The following is a 19,326-nucleotide window of genomic DNA, read 5'->3' on the forward strand; positions in this document are numbered from 1 at the left end:
ATGGGTTGGACGATTTGACTGAAGACTGATGAACCAGATGGCTGCACCAGGCTCCAATCTGATCTGGCAGAGTTTCTACAGCTGGATGCCCTTCCTAACGCCAACCACTCCGAGAATGTAGTAGGTGCTTTTACGTGCCACCGACACGGGGGCCAGTCACATGGTACTGGCAACGGCCATGCTCAAAATGGTGTTTCTTACGTGCCACCTGCACAGGAGCTAGTCCAGCAGCACTGGCAATGACCTTGCTCGAATGATTTTCTAACATGCCACTGGCACAAGTGCCAGTAAGGCAACGCTGGCACACTTAAATGGTGCATAAATCACGCTAAAGAAAATGCAAAACAGAATCAAGAATTAATTTCAGCTCTGAGAGAATAAAGTGATAAAGACTGACCATTCCTGTGCTTATCAACCGTTTCTTTGTTTAAACAATAACCTGAGGAGGTGAATTTTACACCTTGGATGGATGATAATGGTTACACATCTTACCAATCTACTACAAGTGTAAAAATGTGTAGAAACAATTGTATTGATTTTGAATGTAGAATATTGTTCATTCCATTTTCTATCATTTATCTATTTATATAAACTTTATGGTATTCCCCTGATGTATAATCCATAACAAGAGTATTTCCACTGTATGATGATGTCAGATAGCCAATAACTGTGGACAAGCTTTACATAACATACTACAAGATTTTTACTCAAATCTTATTTAACTTATATACATATATGTATAGATACATTTACAAAAAAAACACACTCATCCATAGATATGTACATGAAAATGTATATATATATATATATATATATATATATATATATATATAAATAAATATAAACAAAAATAATTGAAAAAATTATGGTAGACTAAGGAAAACAAAATAAATTTGACCAAATATGTTACAACTGTATAATTCTGTTAGTTATTGTTACGTTCTAGAGAAATGATGATTACACAGAGTTTCTTTATCTTTAGGTAAAAGCCACATTTTCTCCCTTTCAGATAAAAACATTTTATTACTATAATTCACTTATCATTTTTTTTTTTTTTTTTTCATCATCATTATCCTCATTTTAACATTTTGTGTATGGCAATTACAAATAGAAAATCATAAAGATGAATATTTTAAAGTCATATAATGTGAAGAAGTAGAATTTAATCATTAAATATCAATTCTACATCACTAACATCTATAAATAGTAATAGTCATCTTTCTAATGATGTATACATTACTTTAGAGTGGGACTTTCTAAAGAATTTAAAACAATTTTTCAAAAAGAACCTCACATTCATCTTTCCCTTTCTGTTTCATTTTTTTTTTCTCATACATGTTGTCAATTGCATAGATCATCTGTTGCCTGTCAATCTGTCACTGTCTACATATCTGCCTGTTGTTGTTGTTCTTTCATATATATGTGTGTGTGGTCTACAAATACACATATATGCATACATGTATATACATGTGCGTGTGTGTGTGTGTGTATATATATATATATATATATATATATAAAAACACAAATGCATGTATATATATGTGTATAATATATACACACACATGTGTATATATATATGTACATATACATACATATGTGTGTGTGTATATGTATATATTTATGTATGTAGAAATATATATATATATATATATATATATATGCATGTGTATGTGTATATATATATATGCATATATGTAATTCATTGGATGTTACCATCCCTTAATGAGGTTTATTTAACCTCAAATTGAATATATATATATATATATATATATATATATATATATGTATTTATATATGTGTGTGTGTGTGTGTGTATATACACATACATATATGTATGTGTATATATATATGTATATATATATATGTGTATATATGTTTATATATATATGAATATATATATGTATATATATGAATATATGTATATGTATGTATATATATGTGTGTGTGTGTGTATATATGTATATATGTATGTATATATATGTATGTATATATATGTATATATATATATGTATGTGTATATATATGTATATATATATATGTATATATGCATATATATGTATATACATATGTATGTATATATGTATGTATATACATATGTATGTATGTATATATATATATTTATATGTATGTATGTATATTCATATATATGTATGTATGTATTTATGTATATCTATATATGCATGTATGTATATATATATGTATATATATGTATATATATGTATTTATGTATATCTATATATGCATATGTATATATATGTGTATATATGTGTGTGTATGTATATATGCATGTGTATACATGTATATATATATATATATATATATGTATACATGTATATATATATATATATATGTTTGTATGTGTGTGTATATGTATATATACATATGTACATGAATATATATGTATACTTGTGTGTATATATATATGTATGCATGTATGTTTACATGTATATATATGCACATATGTATGTATACATGTATATATATATGCGTATGCATGTATATATATATGTATGTATATATGTATATATACATGTTTATATATATGTATGTATATGTGTGTGTGTATGTATGTATATATATATATGTGTGTGTGTGTGTATATATATATATATATATATATATATGTATGTATGTATATATGCATATATATATATATATATATATAGTATATGCATATGTATGTGTAGATATATATGTGTGTGTGTGTATATATATATATATATATATATATATATATATATATATAATTTTGGTTTGTAGTCTGTTTGCTCATTTTTGTGTTAGACTCATCTTAGCATTCCATTCATTATTGTATATGTGTGCTTGTTCCTCAGTATTATGTGTCTGTAACATTGTGTTAGAAGAAATGTTTGTTGTCAAATTCAATTTCATTTGTTATCAGTTTGCTCATCCATGCATTATTTTGTTCCTTTCCCACCTCAGCTAAGATATCTAGTTATGAGTATTTTACTATTTCTCTTCTTTCTATTGTCACATTCTGATGTTATTTTGTTGACATGTTGTTATATAGATTACCCAGTGTAAATTGTGAATTTTAAAATATACATTTTAAAATTTATTTTATAATTTATACATCGAGTTTTCATATATTTTCTCTTCAACATTAGTTTCTCATTTTTCTTTATATCATTTCTTTAAAAGGGCAATTCCCCCCCCCCCCCATTAGCTTTGTTGTATCTACATCATGCTTGTTTTAAACTATTCAAATTCTACCTCTAAATCTTTGAGAATTAGAAGTTTGAAAATGAAAGTAGCATTATCTAAGTAAGTTTTCATTAAGTTAAAGATATGGTTTGTTATTTCCGAAATTCTGAAATAATCTTCTTTAGTTATAGGTGATAGAATTTAATTTTTGTCTGAATTTCTGAGATAAAGATTTATCCTTATTGTATACTGATATATTTAGGCTGTTATCTTCAAACTGGTTGTTTAGTTATAATGGCTGAAATGATACTTTACTGCATCAACCACGATGACGACACTAGTCTGAATATGTCAGTGTATAAGATGATAGATTTTAATTTTTTTTTTTTTTTCTATTTGATTTATTATATTCTTAAAACTAATGTTTTGTTGCGCTAATTTTTAGAACATTCAATATTCAGTTTTAAACTATATCTGACTTCGCTAATTAGCTTAAATTGAATAAAATGTACTAAAATTATTCACTATCAGTAACAAATATTGTGTTGATCTGTTTTCTTTTCAACAGTTTGTTTAATCTGATCTAATTGTTTTCATCTGGTCCCTTCATTTCTTTAGTAATTATTAAAATCGTTATGACATTGTATTAAGGTTTTAGAAGATATTCTATTCATGTTCTGTTTATTTTGGAACATGTTCTTTGATTTTATTCATACAGTACTTTCATGCTTAGAGAAGACTTTAAGGTTATTAAGTCTTTCACACTTATTAGCTATTGGTTGACAGTGAAACCATGTGATGCCTGCTTAACTTGAATACCATAGAGATGGTTCTATTAAAAAAGAAAAAGACAATGCTGATCAATTGAAAATGGGTGCCCAAGATTTCTTATAGAAGTAAAGTAAAGGTTGTATGGCAAAATGTTAAAATTGCAGTTCATTCTTAGAACTATTATATTTATAAGGTGTCAGTACATAAATATTAACATAAAATAATGCTAATCACTGACATCTAGAATTACAGCAGTAATCAATATTAATCTGGTTGAAATTTAAGTTCAAATCCAGATGAACATATACATAATGTCAGTAACAATGGTATCTATCTAAAATCATCATTTTACAAGTTTTCCTATGCTTACCTGTGCGCACACACACACACACACACACAGTGTACAAAAGCAATCAGGAACAAAATAAAACAAGAAAAACAAACATGCCAAAAATTAAAATCCCAGAATAACAACACATACATTCAACTTGGTATACTAAAGAAACAAGCATTTCAACAAAACTGCCCTTGGTCCCTGAAGTGAATGTATGCCAAGATTAGATGCCTTTCCCTTCCATGCTTATTCATAGTGCCCATGTTAGTGGGTTCCCCCCACCACCACCACCACCAAATCCTTGGCACTATGAAGAGGCTTGCTGGTCCTCACTCTCCCAACACCTCAAATGCAGCAGTCCAAGGGGTTCAAATCAAAAGAATTAGGGAGTCATGAGCACACGGTATTTTTGTGGGGGAGGGGTGAATTTTACTGGACATGAGCTATTCCCTTCTTTTTGCTAGAGTTTATGCCTTGAAGTCTTTGTGCATCACATATCAAGTAGTGGACTCCACCACCTTGGAAATTTTGGTGGTGGCTTCTATCAATACATTGAGGGTGTCATTGTTGATATATTGGATCCGCTGTGAATGTTTCTTTCTCTTAATCACAAATAACATGTCACTGCCAGTGGACCCCTGCTCTTGTCCTGAACATGAATGACCCAGCCATGTTCAAGAAGCTGACATTCACCAAGTCACTGTGGCTGGCAGCATGCCTTTCCATTTCCTGTGTCATATTGGAATCTGCCATGTTGATACTGGCAGTAATGAGAAAATTAAAACTAGACATGTTGCATAAGATTGTTAGTCATTTTCCATTTATGGCCTGCTAAAGTTTGTTCACAATTACACAATGCACCTTGTATGTGTGTGTGTGTGTTTAAAAGCACATACACTTGCACAGTATATCTTACATAAGTTGTAAAATCATGCTTGAAAGAAGCAGAAATTCTAATCTTCATCTCTTCATGAAAACTGCCATGAAAATTGACAGTTATAGACTAAATGTGGTCTGTTGAGTATATAAAGATTATCATCATTATATAGAATAGATTTAGGTAAACTGTTGTATTGAAATAGTTTATGAATTTGAAATATCTTTTACTTGGTGACAGTCTAGTTTCTATTTTAGCAAAATTGATTTTTGATATTTTTATGATTCACTTGGAAGTAGCAGTGAAAAACTTGTCTTTTAGATATTGATTTGCACCAACATTTATTCAAATGACTAAGAACAAAATGCTTTGGGACCAACATAAAGATTGGTATTTGATTTAAACGGCTTCAGATTTCAAATCTTTATCTTACCTAGACATATTCCTAATGTTAAACATCAGTGAGAATGGAATTAATTACTTTATGAATAATTATGCCGATACCATTGAATTATTATTATTATAATTATTATCATTGTTTCATTGAGATATTTTGTCGGTATATAAACAATTGAAGAGACTAAGATACTTCCAAGAACAGCTTGTATACTATTGGCCTTTTACAATACCATCTTCAAATCTTGCAAAATAATTGGTACTTCTATCAAATATATTCTTGAAATCAGTAGGCAAATAATTACTCATCATCTTTCATATGGTTTTCTCATTTTACTCATTATTTCTAAAGATAACCCTCAAATCTTCACCAATTTATTGAATTGTAAAGTTAACCAAAGCCCAAATTCATATTTATATATTAGATAATGCTTTATTTAAAATTTATAATTGAATGAAAAAAAGAACATATAATTAAAATGGAACATTTCAATTGGAATAATAATTTATTCACTTCTAACTGAACAGTTGCCAAAAGCAAAACAAAAATCTCTGTAAAATAAAACTATAAAGTTATGGAAATTAAAAGTAATAGATTCCCACTAAGTAAAGAAAACCACTCTTTTGAACATTAACTTTATGTAACAAATACCATAATATATGTATCAATTATCATCTATTCATCTATGTTTCTAACACGTGAGAAGTTTTTCGGTGGTGGGAGATCTTCATATTAACATTAAACTTGTTGTATTTTAATTACACTTTAAAATACACCTGAGTTTAAAGGATCTGCCAAATTTCTGCTATGAAATCATTATTTCTTCCAAATACAATACAATGGTATTTTTTCAAACATGGTATGATAACATTAAGAAATTCTACTTCATATTTGTTTCTGATGCTAATTAACCAACATTTCCTTGTTAAATATAGAAAAGCTTATATATTGAATCTTAATTGATCTAAATGGGGCAAGGAAGAAAAGAAAACTTTTGATCTCTGTTATTTGGTTAAAAAAAAAAGTGGGAGCTTTCAGTAGAAATTACATTGTTTGGTATTTTGTTAAAAAGGTTTGTTTTGATAATTTCTATTGAATTGTGATATTGCTGGTTTCAAATAGATCTTGCAATCATCATTCAGTAATAAATGCTGGATAATTTGTTACTTCTAAATGTGTATGAGTGTGTGTGTCTGTATGTGGGATGAGATTTTAGTCTCTTATTTTCTTCAACTTTGATACTGAGTAGATTGTTGATTGCAAGTTGTATTGAAACCAATTATATCTCAATGCTGGCAAACAGAATACGTTTCTGTTTATTTTATTACAAAAACTTCTATTTAAAAAAAAAAATGGCAGATTTTTTATTTTTTGCTTCATTTTGTGAATTTTTTTTTACCATAAAATGTATTAAAAAATATTTTTAGTATTAAAAAAAAGCTGTAAAATATACATTGTCATTGACTTCATTTGAAACTTCTCATTAGGTAATAATTTTCCTTATTACTCTTATATATATTTAAAAAAAAAAAGGTAATTTTCTCCAGAATTATCATACAGTTCTTGTTAATATTATAATCAATAGAGTAATAGGTCAGTATAAACATCTGTCTTTTTCTTCTTTAATTTTCAATCTTCATAAATAACTTTTATACTTAGAATAAAAGAATCCCTTGTTCTTTTTGCATTCAAAGAATTTATACATTATTATCTTTTTTGCTTAAATCTCCCCAGCCAAATAATTATGAATATTCTCTGAATAAATTATCCTTTTGGCGAACTAACTTTACATTTTCAATTGTCACTGTCTTCAGTTTTTATCCTTTTTCTTTCATTTTTAAATCTTTACCTTAGTGAGGTGTTTTAAAACTCTAATTCTTGTTGACAACTCTCTCTCCTTTTTTCTCTTATTCATCAACAATGGCTTTATTTGCCACACAGCTTCAGTTTGGGATGTCTATATATATCTTATTTTTATCTCTTCATTTTTATCTTTATTTCAATCGAAGTTGGTATCTGTTGCTCTATGTTCTTTTGTCTCTTACTTATCCTTAGGCATGCACTTCATTCTCCCTGCGTGATGATGCCTAAGATTTGCTTTATTTTACAAATTTATAGGCAATCTTATTACTTTAAACTGGAAATTTTTAAATCAAAGATAGAGTATCTATAGTGGTAGACATGGTGTTAATAACATTAAAACCTATACTTTTAGTGTTAACAAAATACTTTCAACTCTTAGTGTATTTGTCTGTGAGAAGGTACAGTGCTAAACCTTTTCTCCAATCGTTATTGTGACAGGAGTAAATCTCAGTTTTCTATAAAGTTCAAATTGAAAATGACTTCTTTCAGTTTGATAGTTATTTCTGAGCTATAGAGTGAGTTTATCTTATTTTAAACTTAATAACTTCATACATTAATATCCAAAATGTGTACCAGCAATTACTTTTTTTTTTTTTTTTAATTCATGATAAGTTGAAAATATATATAACAATCTTAAAGCATTTTAACTATTCTTATCAACATATCGAGAACCCTATTATTTTTTTTTTCCTCACTTGTTTTCAATTATAGTATTTGATTCACCTATCATCTTTAGACTCCTCTTATCTAAACTCTAATAACAGTGCTATCAAACTGATCAGATTGCATATATCCTAAGTTTTGTTTTTATTTATATATACTTCTTTACATCACAGCTCCTCTCCCTTAAAAGCTATTAATAGCTTACATCAAAGTTTGATTGGAAATTTAAACACTTCTCTCCCATCACTTACATACTTTCAACTTTTCTTATTTTCATCTGACGTAAATGTCATTAAAATACAGCCTTCATGATATCACTATATTTTAGTTTGATTTTTATCTGATAAAACTTGAAGAAGTATTTTTATTTGAAGACAATAATAATAATAATAATAATAGTAATAATAATAATAATGATAATAATAATAATAAGGCTTAAAACTTCAAAACTCAGCAAAATGTAGAACTTTAAAAATAAAATTACTGTAATTTCTCCAAAGCTAATTGACGAAACAATAATGATAATGAAAGGCTTGCTTTTGGTAGGGAATTAGCCTCCATTTCCCACCATTACTATTTTGTCGTACCAGACCTATAATTCTCTCTAATCAACAATGCCTGAATGACCCACTTCCATCACCTCCCTGCTGTCCACCCTTCCACACTGCTCTCTTGTTGTCTTAATCTGCCAGTACACTAGAGATCTATGGTCAGAATCCATTCCATCTCCTCGTATTCCAATCTTGCTGCCAAAAATGCTGGCCACCTAGCAATATTATTTCTTATTGCCTGCTATGTATTTTTTTTCTATAAAATGAAATTCTTCCACAGCTGTTGGAGATTATTTTTGCTTGTTTTATTCTTTAATTTCTTTTAGTTTAGTTTTGAATTTAACATTTTTTTTTATTGTTCTTTACTGCATTTTTCAATTTTTTTCTTGCTTTATTCACTAAAAAATGCGCTTCTACTGACCTCTGTCCTATCAATTTTGCTTCATGTTATACAGATCCTTGCATCATTCATTTTTTTTGTTATTAATAAATATTTTGTCTTAATGGAATAGGATTGAATAATATTTAGAACTTGAAAACTGTGTGAAAAATATCCATATTTTTTCCCACCATGATAACTGATGTATAGTAGTTTGAACCAGGAAATTCTTTTCTGTTATCAAATAAGATATCACTAGAGGAAGAGATTTTTAGACTTCTACTCCTAATATGCTTCTTATACTTCTTTGCCTTCTGTTAAAAGTTTAACTAGATTAGAATCCATTTTAAAAGTCAGATTTAACCACGATTGCACTTTAAGAACTTTTATACCATTTTTTTCTTTTTTTAAGGAAAAGATATTTCTAGGTTTCTCTTGTGATCTAAGTATATAATTGCTAAATTATTTTCCCTGTTATCAGCATCAGCATCCCTAAATTTGTTAGTAACAAAGGTCTTGCTATTATTCTATCTTGAACTACTGAAAGTATAGCAGTATTTTTCAGCGCCTATCAAAGGATTTAGTATTTCAATTCATTGTCATGCTAATCATAATTAATCATAAAACATCCTAAATCCAATTACATACATAATTCATTTAAGTTTTTTTTTTAACAAGTTTCAACATTCTTTTGTCATATTTAAACTATAATTTCTGCAACTACATTAACATAACTCTCCTAGCTGACACTGACAAAGTATTAGAGGAGTAACAATCTACAGTGTGTATTGTCTTTTATCTACATTTTCACTAAATCAAATGGAGAAACACTCGATTTTCTCAACTATTCTAGGATTTCACTCAAATGCTTTATCACCAGCTCCTATCTACCACTATATACACTCAGTTATACATCCTTCCATGTCTGTTTACTTCTGGACTAAGCCCTTGCATAATATTATCATTCATAGTCAGTATTATTAACATTTTTTTTTATTACTTTGAATTTTCCTCTAATTAAACTCATCAAACTGCTGGTATGGCATGACATTTCATCAAATTGCATGGCTGTTTTTATTGTGCTTTTTTGTAATGAATGTTTTCTGATTTTTCTAAATATTTTTGATTTTCATTTTTGATGTTATTACATGTTTTTATTTTTGCTATGGCTTGCTTATATATATATGTGTGTGTGTGTGTGTGTGTGTGTGTGTGTGCATTTGCACATATATATATATATAGTATATATATATATATATATATATATATATATATATTGTAGCTAGAATGTATTTATATGACTTGGTCCACGCAATGTTGTATTGTATTCATTTTTTTTCTTTTCCCATCTCTCAAAAGCTAGATACCTGATACCTTCAAACAAACATATACTCATTCATGGGCCTACATAGCATGAATAGTATTCTAATAACTTTTAGAAGAGTTGACATTTTATTTACACTAATAAAATTCAATATTCTGTTAAGACTAATTTTTATTTTGTGAAAAAAAAAAAAGCATCCATGCAATAGCTTTTCTGAAAACCATTTTTCATCATGTATAACATTATTTAAAATATTCAAATGTTTTTCTGTTTGTTTGGTTTTTTTTTTTTTTTTTACATTTAAAAAAAATATATTATTGAAATATATTTTAACAGAAATATCAATGAATTTTGGTATATTATATTTCTCATTTTATTAGCAGTATATATATATATATATATATATATATATATATATATATATTAAGTATACAATATTAAAATTGTCTGATAGCTTTTACAGAAATTAAGGCAAATACAAAGTTTTCCTTTTAAATACTCTCTCCTTATCCTTATTCAATATTTTTCTTTGGATAAAGTTCTACAAAAGCCAACTGAAGAAAATCTGAAGAGTTTATTGCTTGAAATAGAATCAAAAATAATTTCTTTACTTTCTTTTTACTGGAGGAAAAACTGAAAACAAAATAAGTTCTTTACAGTTTCCAAATGACTATAACTTTTTTTTTTTCATAATATTTTAGTGCTAAAAAATAGTTACGTACACACTCTTCAGTGTGTGTGTGTGTGTGTGCATATATGTATGTATGTTTTTTATGCATGAGCTGAACAATGTTTTTGGCACTAAACATTTTGGCTCATTAGCAATTTGATGTGTAAATTCTAAGATTCATGAATTATATATCAAAGACAATAAACTGGCCTATTTGTGTCAACCCTTTAGATACTACTATCAATAATTTAGGTATTTTCTACATTTTACTTTTTATTTCTTATCTTTTTCCAAACATTGCTTCTAATTAGTTAATAATTGATTATTTAGTATGTAAATAAACTTTATCATGAATACGCTTTGTTTTATTTGGGGGTTGTTTTTATTTTCTGTATTCTGTTTTAGCTACAAAAATTTTTTTAATGGCTTTCCATAAGTGAAATGAATGTAAAGTGAAAACAAAAAATAGGTTGTGGGGTTTAATTTTAAGTAAACTACAAGTAATATTCAAATCAAATTTATGTTGCTTAAAGATTTTGTGAAGGATTTGTTTTTTTAATGATTGTTTTACAGTTCAATGCTTCAATAATAATGTCTATTAGTAGCAAGTCACATTTTCACATTACAATCAGTTTACTATTAATCTTATTACTTTGAAAGGTTGATCTGAAACTCTATGGTGCCTTTGACTTTTATTTCAACAAATTATAGACATTGTCTACTAACTTACACTTACCTACCTACTTCTTACTGAGAAAATATAGCATATTCTGCATGTGATTGTCATGACAAGGTAATGGTGACAAACAGCTCTCTTTAACATCAGTTTTACTACACTGTCTTCAGATAGATCAATATTTTATACAAGTTCTACTGGAAGATTTTTTTTTAATTTTTTAAACTATCCTGATATATTAGTTTTAATCTGGAATAGTAGCTCTTCTGGGTGGGTAATCTTCACAAATTGAAGATATTCATCTTTTGAAAAAGGAGACACTGATCACAAGTGAAGGTGTTAAAATAATAATGGGGAGGAGTAAATGTAGATAAGAGGAAGAAAAGAGAATAATGGTGCGTGGGAGGTTATAATTTAGTGAGAAGAGCAGTGTCCACAGTATTTTCAAGCCTTCCCAGAGTAGGTTGATCAATATAGTTGACATTCAGTTTGAACATCATATTTAAGACTATGTGGGTAGGGATGGAATTGCAGTTATAGGCAAGAAATATGATGAAAAATGTTTATTGAAATAATAGTAGTAACAGAATTAGGAGAATCAGATCATCTGGATATGCAACTTGCTAGATTATAACAGCAGAAGCCGTGAGCTAGGATTGTAGTGTATTAGTGAATGACTTCCATATTTTTGATTCTAACATGCAAAATGTTGGGAGAAAAAGAATCTACCCACCGCCTTAGAATTCCTAGTTTAACAAAAGATTTTATTCCACAGATTCGTCTGCTTATTAATAGTTATAAGGACCTGCAAAAATTGCAGTTATCACAATATTAGTTCCTTACTTTAATATTTTTTTAATTAAAATTAATTACCTATTAAATCAGTTTCAAGAATTAAAATTATTAGTCCTTTGTTTGATATTTTTCCATAATTAAAAAATAAAATTATTGATTTGATGAAATCATTTCTTTTACAGTGAAACAAATAGGATGGGACGCAGTAACATTATACATATTTTAAACCTGCACTATCTCATCTATTAGGCCTAATCTTCTTAAGTCTTTATCTTCCACAAATACTCTCTAAAACTAACTTATAGCACTTTTCCCTAGCATGCATTGTTTTAATTAGATGTTCATACTATTACAATCAGTTTTTAAATGTATATTTTCAAATCTCTTTGATACTCAGTCACTTCTACAACTTGTTTGCAGTTAAATATCATCAGAAGTGTATAAAGTTTGGCCTATGGACCATATTCAGAAGCCTTTCTCCAAATCCTGCAGATCTTCTGCCTTTTTGTTTTGGGAGAGAAATCTATAATCACCAACAGAAGCAGCAATAATTAGCTATATTTAAACAAACACCACAGATTTTAATTTTTGAATTAAAACCTACTGAAGACAGAAACAATTTTACATAATGCAATTAAAACACAAAAACAGATAACATTATTTTAAATTCTGGAAACAAAATACTTGAATTTCAATAGATAAAGAAAAGTAAACAATTCTTAGAGACTAGCACCTTCTGCTTTCTAATCTCAAAATAGTGGGTCTGTAGATGATCTTATTCATTTTCTATAGGTTAAGCAGAGGTTGCTCATGAAGTTAGCAGCTTCAGTGCATGCGATGCATCTGTGATTCTGGTTCCTTGTCAATCTGCCATGGATCCATTACCCCTTTTGTTCACCTTATTTTCGTTGACTACACAACACTGAGGTCTTGTCTACTTCTTTACTGCATATATTAAGCAAGTCTGTTTCTCAGATGATAATAACCCCCTTTAAATTAGTAAGCTAGTTTTTATGATATTCACTTTTTAGCCCTTTGTTGTATCAATCAGAAACAACTCTAAAGTTTTTAATCATTTCAAAAAATCTGGATTGAATCAGTCTTAATATCAGGATAAAGAAACTAGATATCTCTTCTTGTACTTCTGTGAACCTAAACTATCAAAGAAATCAAGACTGGTATCAGTCCTTGGTGCATATCTGCCTCTACAACATATCCTCCTTCCCCATGGCCTTATTGAAACGTTCACTTATTTACATGGCCTGAACAATTTTTACAAATCATTCAGCCATATATAGCTTTTTCATTGCCCACTTGACTAAAGAATGCATCATAGAATTTTTTCTTTTTTTTTTCAAAATAGTTCCTTGCATGCAAAAACCCAAAATAATTGTATACTATGAGGAGGAGTCCTTTAACAATTTTGGTTCAGACTATAATATGACAATGTAGAGGGATGAAGACCCAAGATAGTAGAATAGTGAAGTAAAATGTCGCATAATACTTAATTTCTTTTGCTGACTTGAATTAAAATGCCTGTGACAATTCACCTTTCAAGTGTTTAGAGTTAATAAAATAATGTAGTTGGTTTGATTTAACTGACTACATGTCTACCTCTGCTACAATTAGCCCTGTCAATATCTTGGTCCTATTGCTGCTTTTGATACTTGAAAGAAAATATTCCAAAACTAAAGATACTACTACTTGTTCGTATCAATACCTAAGATTTCCTTTAATTGACTAATTTGAATAAATTTTTGAATAAAATTTTCAGGTAATTTTAAATAAAATTAAAAATGTTAATGTTTTGAATCAGGAAAAATAAAAATCACAAGTGACTGAAATATCAGAGATTTAGCCATCCATATGGTATTATTTTTGTCTTTAAGATGGTTAAATTCATTTGTTTAATATCTGTTTTTAAAACAATACGCTTTGAGTTTTCTATTTCACCACATTCCAGATTCCCGTGATTATGCTGTACCTGACGTGACCAAGTCATCTTTGACAGTGTCCCTACCACCACGACCTCCACGACCTCCCAAGGGCACACCCATCATGGGTAACACACTTGACAAACCTCCCAACTATGAAGCACTTTATGCTGCTGCAGATATAGTCAATGTACACGTGCCTAACATTCCCAGTCTACAGGGGGTTAGTGGCAACAATATTTATGCAGTACCCAATGCTGACCTACTTCTTAGTATTGACTACTCTGTGGCAGAATTTCCTAGAGATAACCTTAAATTCATTGAAGTTCTTGGTGAAGGACAATTTGGAGAGGTAAGATGTGTGTATGTTATAAATTTGAATAATTTTTCTTTATATGATTTGATTTCAGCAATGCTTTGTCACCTTTGAACATCTATAGGCAAAAGTTTTTGTTGAACTATGAAAAAGATCTTTTGTCAAACTGAGGAGGACAAGATGAAATCTAGACCTAAGAGTTTCTTATGATGCTGATATGATCTTTGGAGTTAGTTTTTTGTGAAAACTTTATAAGAATTCTTATAGTTGATGCTACAGAAGGGAAGAATGAAAATATGATTCTTGGCTTCATAGAGTTGTGTGTTTCTTAAAAGCTTCATTAGATTATCACTATGCTCCCAGACTCTCTTCCCAGACTTCATTAGCAATCACTATCTGTTCTCAAAGCACCAATTACAAGTATTTCTCTGGATTTTGCAATCCATAGTTTGTTTTTCTCACTAGACTCTTGGAAACTACTGAATGTAAACCCAGGAACTTTTTCATTTATCAAGTGTTTCAACAATATGCTAATTTTCTTTTTGATTTTCATTTTTATTTAGTTTCTCATTAATTCTACCATCTTTTTTGCCATGTGCAATGCTTTTCTCCTTGAACATAATAGTTTAAAAATACAGAATATGTCTGGAAAAGTGTTGTTATTTAAGGATGAGAAATTGTGTGTCTTACTCAGGTGTTTGTATAATTCTCTGCAGTCGAGTGTTCTAGCCATAATTGGTAATATGCTAAAACTATAATGGCTGAAGCCTTTGTATTGATCAATAAAAGCACTTCAGCATATGTCTCTTACTTTCAGCTACTTCATAATTCTAACTCAGGAAACGGTATAATGTTTCGATACTAAAAAAGACAATAGTGGATCAGAATCTCTGCAGTGAAACTGTAATTCATGCAATTTATACATGCAATTATGTGTGGAAATAGAAAAGTTTTACAAAAATACCATCACCATTGAAACAATAGATGCAATGATTTTATAAATGGTCTGAAAATTTTAACTGTATTTATGTGTGTAAGTGTGTGATGCTTTGCTAATTTTGCACCTGCTTTTATTTTGAAAAGAATATAGAAAGTAAATAATGAATATAAATGGTTAAACAACTTTAAATTCTCATTAAACTAAGTTGAATGCATAGATAAAGGAAATGCCGGGAAAATGGCAATGAAGGCTGTAGTAATAAGATATTGAATGTTTTTTCTCTATTAGGTGTAATCACATTTTGAGGAATGTGCTTGCTAGAAATGAATGTTAACTCTATTTTAACACACAACATGGAGAAAATGGAATATAATATTTATAATGTGATTACTTAGAATATAATGTTCATGATATATAAAAACTATGTACTGATGTAACAGAAATGCAAAGAAACATGACCTTATATAAGCCCTATCAAAAATTACTTTTCTTTCATTTATTTATTTATTGTCTTAAATAAAAAATTTATTGGTTAACTTGAACAAAGATATCTTTAAAATTGTCAAGCACACCATAGTACAGACTTAATCTCCTGGGTAACATATTCTGCAGTCTGCTTTCTGATCCTCAGTTGAACTTATTTAATTTCACTAACAAATTCTTCCTGAATTAAAAAAAAAAAAATTAGAGCTGGCAAGAGGAGAATAAATATAACATTCACTGTATGATGCTGGCACAGCGAGCTACATTTAGAAAATGCATTCTGAATAGAAAAAATATACTCTGATGGTACATGTGTGTGTGTGAATAATTTTTAGATCTGCAATATGTTGCCTTTAATTAATTTTAATTGCTGGAATACATTATTTTGCAGAGGAGTATGTGATTATTTCCATTTGAATCCTGTCCATAAAACAATAAGTGGAATATCATCCCCTTCAAATAACAGTTTAACATAGACTTAACAATAAATTGAATTTTATTCCTTCACAATAAGAAAAAGATATTTCTTCACATAACCTTTTGGTTAAGAAGTTTGTATCATAACTACATGGTTCTGAGTGAGATTCCACTGCTTGAGTAGCAATGAAAGACTTAATGTTAACCAATATTTGTGCACAGAATTTGGTAGTTGGAAATTGTGAAAATATATATTTACCATAATGTAAATATCCTAAAATATGTATAATCATAGATTTTCCACACTACAGCCATTATCTAATATAGAACTCAATTTGTTTGGTAGATATATATTTTTTTTTTGTAATGAACATATATATTAATATGTATATGTGTAAATATATATGTAGCTCACTCTAGTAAGACCATTTCTTGATTATTATTCATGCTTCATTTCTAAAAATGACCGAGACTCCACCTCTTAAGCATTGCAGTAACTGCAGCTGCACAGGCAACTAGAGATTTGTAATTGCTTTCACTTACTCTACACCTTCCATGTAATGAAGCGGGGAAGTGGCTGCATTTCATTGTCAGTGATGTACATGATACTCTGACTGCTGCAATAAAGAATTCTGCCATCTGTTTGGGTTGTGAAGATGGAAAACCAATTATATTTCCTACAGTAGCTGAATAGTAGGAAATGGGATCATGCTGGTTGCTCAGTGAGCTAAGAAATACTTGTACTGATGAAAATATTTGTAGTGGACGTCCTAGCACTGAACTAACCCCATTTTTTATAAAAATCATAAAAAATAGTATGGACAAAACCCCCTGACCTCAAATTGAGAAGACACAGGCTTGACCTACATATACCCCTGTATTCCAGCCAGAGAGACTGTGTATCTATCTTAGACTGGTGCTGAAGACCACCACACTGAAAATCATCAAGTTCTTGAATTTTACTTGCCTCTTAGTTCCATTATTAATCTTAAAACAGCTGCAGTTGATTTTATAGCAAAGCTTCCATGTCTTTGAGTCAGCTGATACCTTGCTCTGTACCTCATCTATCTAGAATAGATTGATGGTACTTGTGTTTTTCAAACAATAGTCAGTGTGTTCAGATTTGGGAAACCCAATTTAGACAGTAGCTGTTTTGTGGATTATCTTACGCATGGCTGGTGTAATGTTGGTAGCCTTTTTTATCTTGCTGGTCATATTTGCTGTAAGTGTACAATGCACTTCGGATTTTTTGTTTTCTACTCGTTTCAGTGCAGTTTTGCTAAATTCCTTGAACTTCAATCTCACAGACAAATTGCATACACTATGTATCAACACATGATTAGTGAAGCAGTACTCAGCCTCCCTCATGACAGATGTACAGCTTGCATCTGTAATGTTGCCCCTCTGAGTAAGCACATATTCCAACAGGTGCTATTGTTTTAACTGTGGCTGGCAATAGTTGTAAAACTTGTTTGTTCAGGAAGCTGGAAGAAGTTTTGTCATGGCTAGATCATATTTCAGGCATTGTTTGAATATTAGTTGTCTGTTGGACTTGATATTTCATTTTCCAAAGTAACCTGATGCATGGTCACATGTTTGGTAATTTATCCTTATTCTTGCATTAATATTGTCCTGGCACAAGCATCTTATTAGTTGTTAGTACTGCATCTTCATATACACTTTCAGCAACTTTCAACATGTTCTTCTAATAAAAGGTATTTTACTGATTGAGTTGCTTGCAGAGAAACTAGGACAGACTAATTTAGGATCTTGGCAAATTGTATATTCAGTATTTGGTGTTGGTTGTTGATAGATTTATATCTAAGTTTTTCGGTTGTGGCTGTACATTCTTCCTTAAGCTTAAATTTTGTCTCTAAACTATCATTTTAATTTGTTTTGTAGATTGTGTGTGCATGCGTAGGGCATTGGCATGGCTATATGGTTAAGAAGTTTTTCTTTGCAACCACAAGGTTTCAGGTTTATTCTCATTGCACACCGTCTTGGGCGAGTGTCTTTTGCTAAAGCACTGAGCTAGCCAATGCTTTGTGAATGAATTTGGTTGATGGAAACTGTGCTGAAGCCTCTTATAGCTGTATATATTTGGGTTTTGTCCTGCTACCATGTGATCTTGCATTCTATCGTACTACACAGGACACTGGAAGTCTTCTACTGTAATCTAGGGTCAACCAATGTCTTGTGGGTGGATTTAGGATGATGAGAACAGTTGAAGCCTGTCATGCATGTATGTGAGTGTGTGACTGGGTTAATATTTACATGAAATCATTGAACTTTATGATATTGTCATATAAAATGGTTGTCTAGATTTTGCGCTTTCAAAAACCAGTAAAATAAAAAAATTGAGAAACAGTTTAGATTTAACAGGAAGGACACCTAGCTGTAAAACAATACCTTGTTGTATTTGTTCAACCTATGCTAGCATAGGAAACAGGTGAAAGACACCGAAAAAACAAGTGAATTCCTGTGTTTGTATGTGGTTGTGCAAATCTTCATCTTTCTCTGCACATTGATTGTTAAAGTTCCTGTAATTAGCAGTTCAGCTAAAAAAATTAAATAAATAAGTATCAAGCTTTAAAAGACAACAGTCTTTAAAATGGTCAAAGCATTGCCGCAGTGGCTGAAACAAGCAAAACATTAATGACATAAACGAATTAATATGCTTGTGTGTGCGTGCCCCTGCTTGCAATTGAGTTAGATACAAAACTTGCTAAAATAATAGTCGTGTAAAAGAACTTAACCACTCGATAAATACC

At 29.7% G+C, this 19,326-nt stretch overlaps 1 protein-coding gene across 2 annotated transcripts in view; it reads left to right on the top strand.

Moving 5' to 3' along the window:
• Positions 1-19,326, top strand: part of LOC106871068 (discoidin domain-containing receptor 2) — a 187,781-nt gene that overhangs the window by 159,827 nt on the left and 8,628 nt on the right. For both annotated transcript variants that reach the window (XM_052972844.2, XM_052972854.2), the window contains exon 9: positions 14,429-14,751. In XM_052972844.2, the coding sequence (XP_052828804.1) occupies positions 14,429-14,751 (323 nt within the window). The remainder of the gene's footprint in view (positions 1-14,428; positions 14,752-19,326) is intronic.

The sequence above is a fragment of the Octopus bimaculoides genome, chromosome 1, assembly GCF_046866305.1.
Source record: "Octopus bimaculoides isolate indiv1 chromosome 1, ASM4686630v1, whole genome shotgun sequence".
NCBI lineage: Eukaryota > Metazoa > Mollusca > Cephalopoda > Octopoda > Octopodidae > Octopus > Octopus bimaculoides.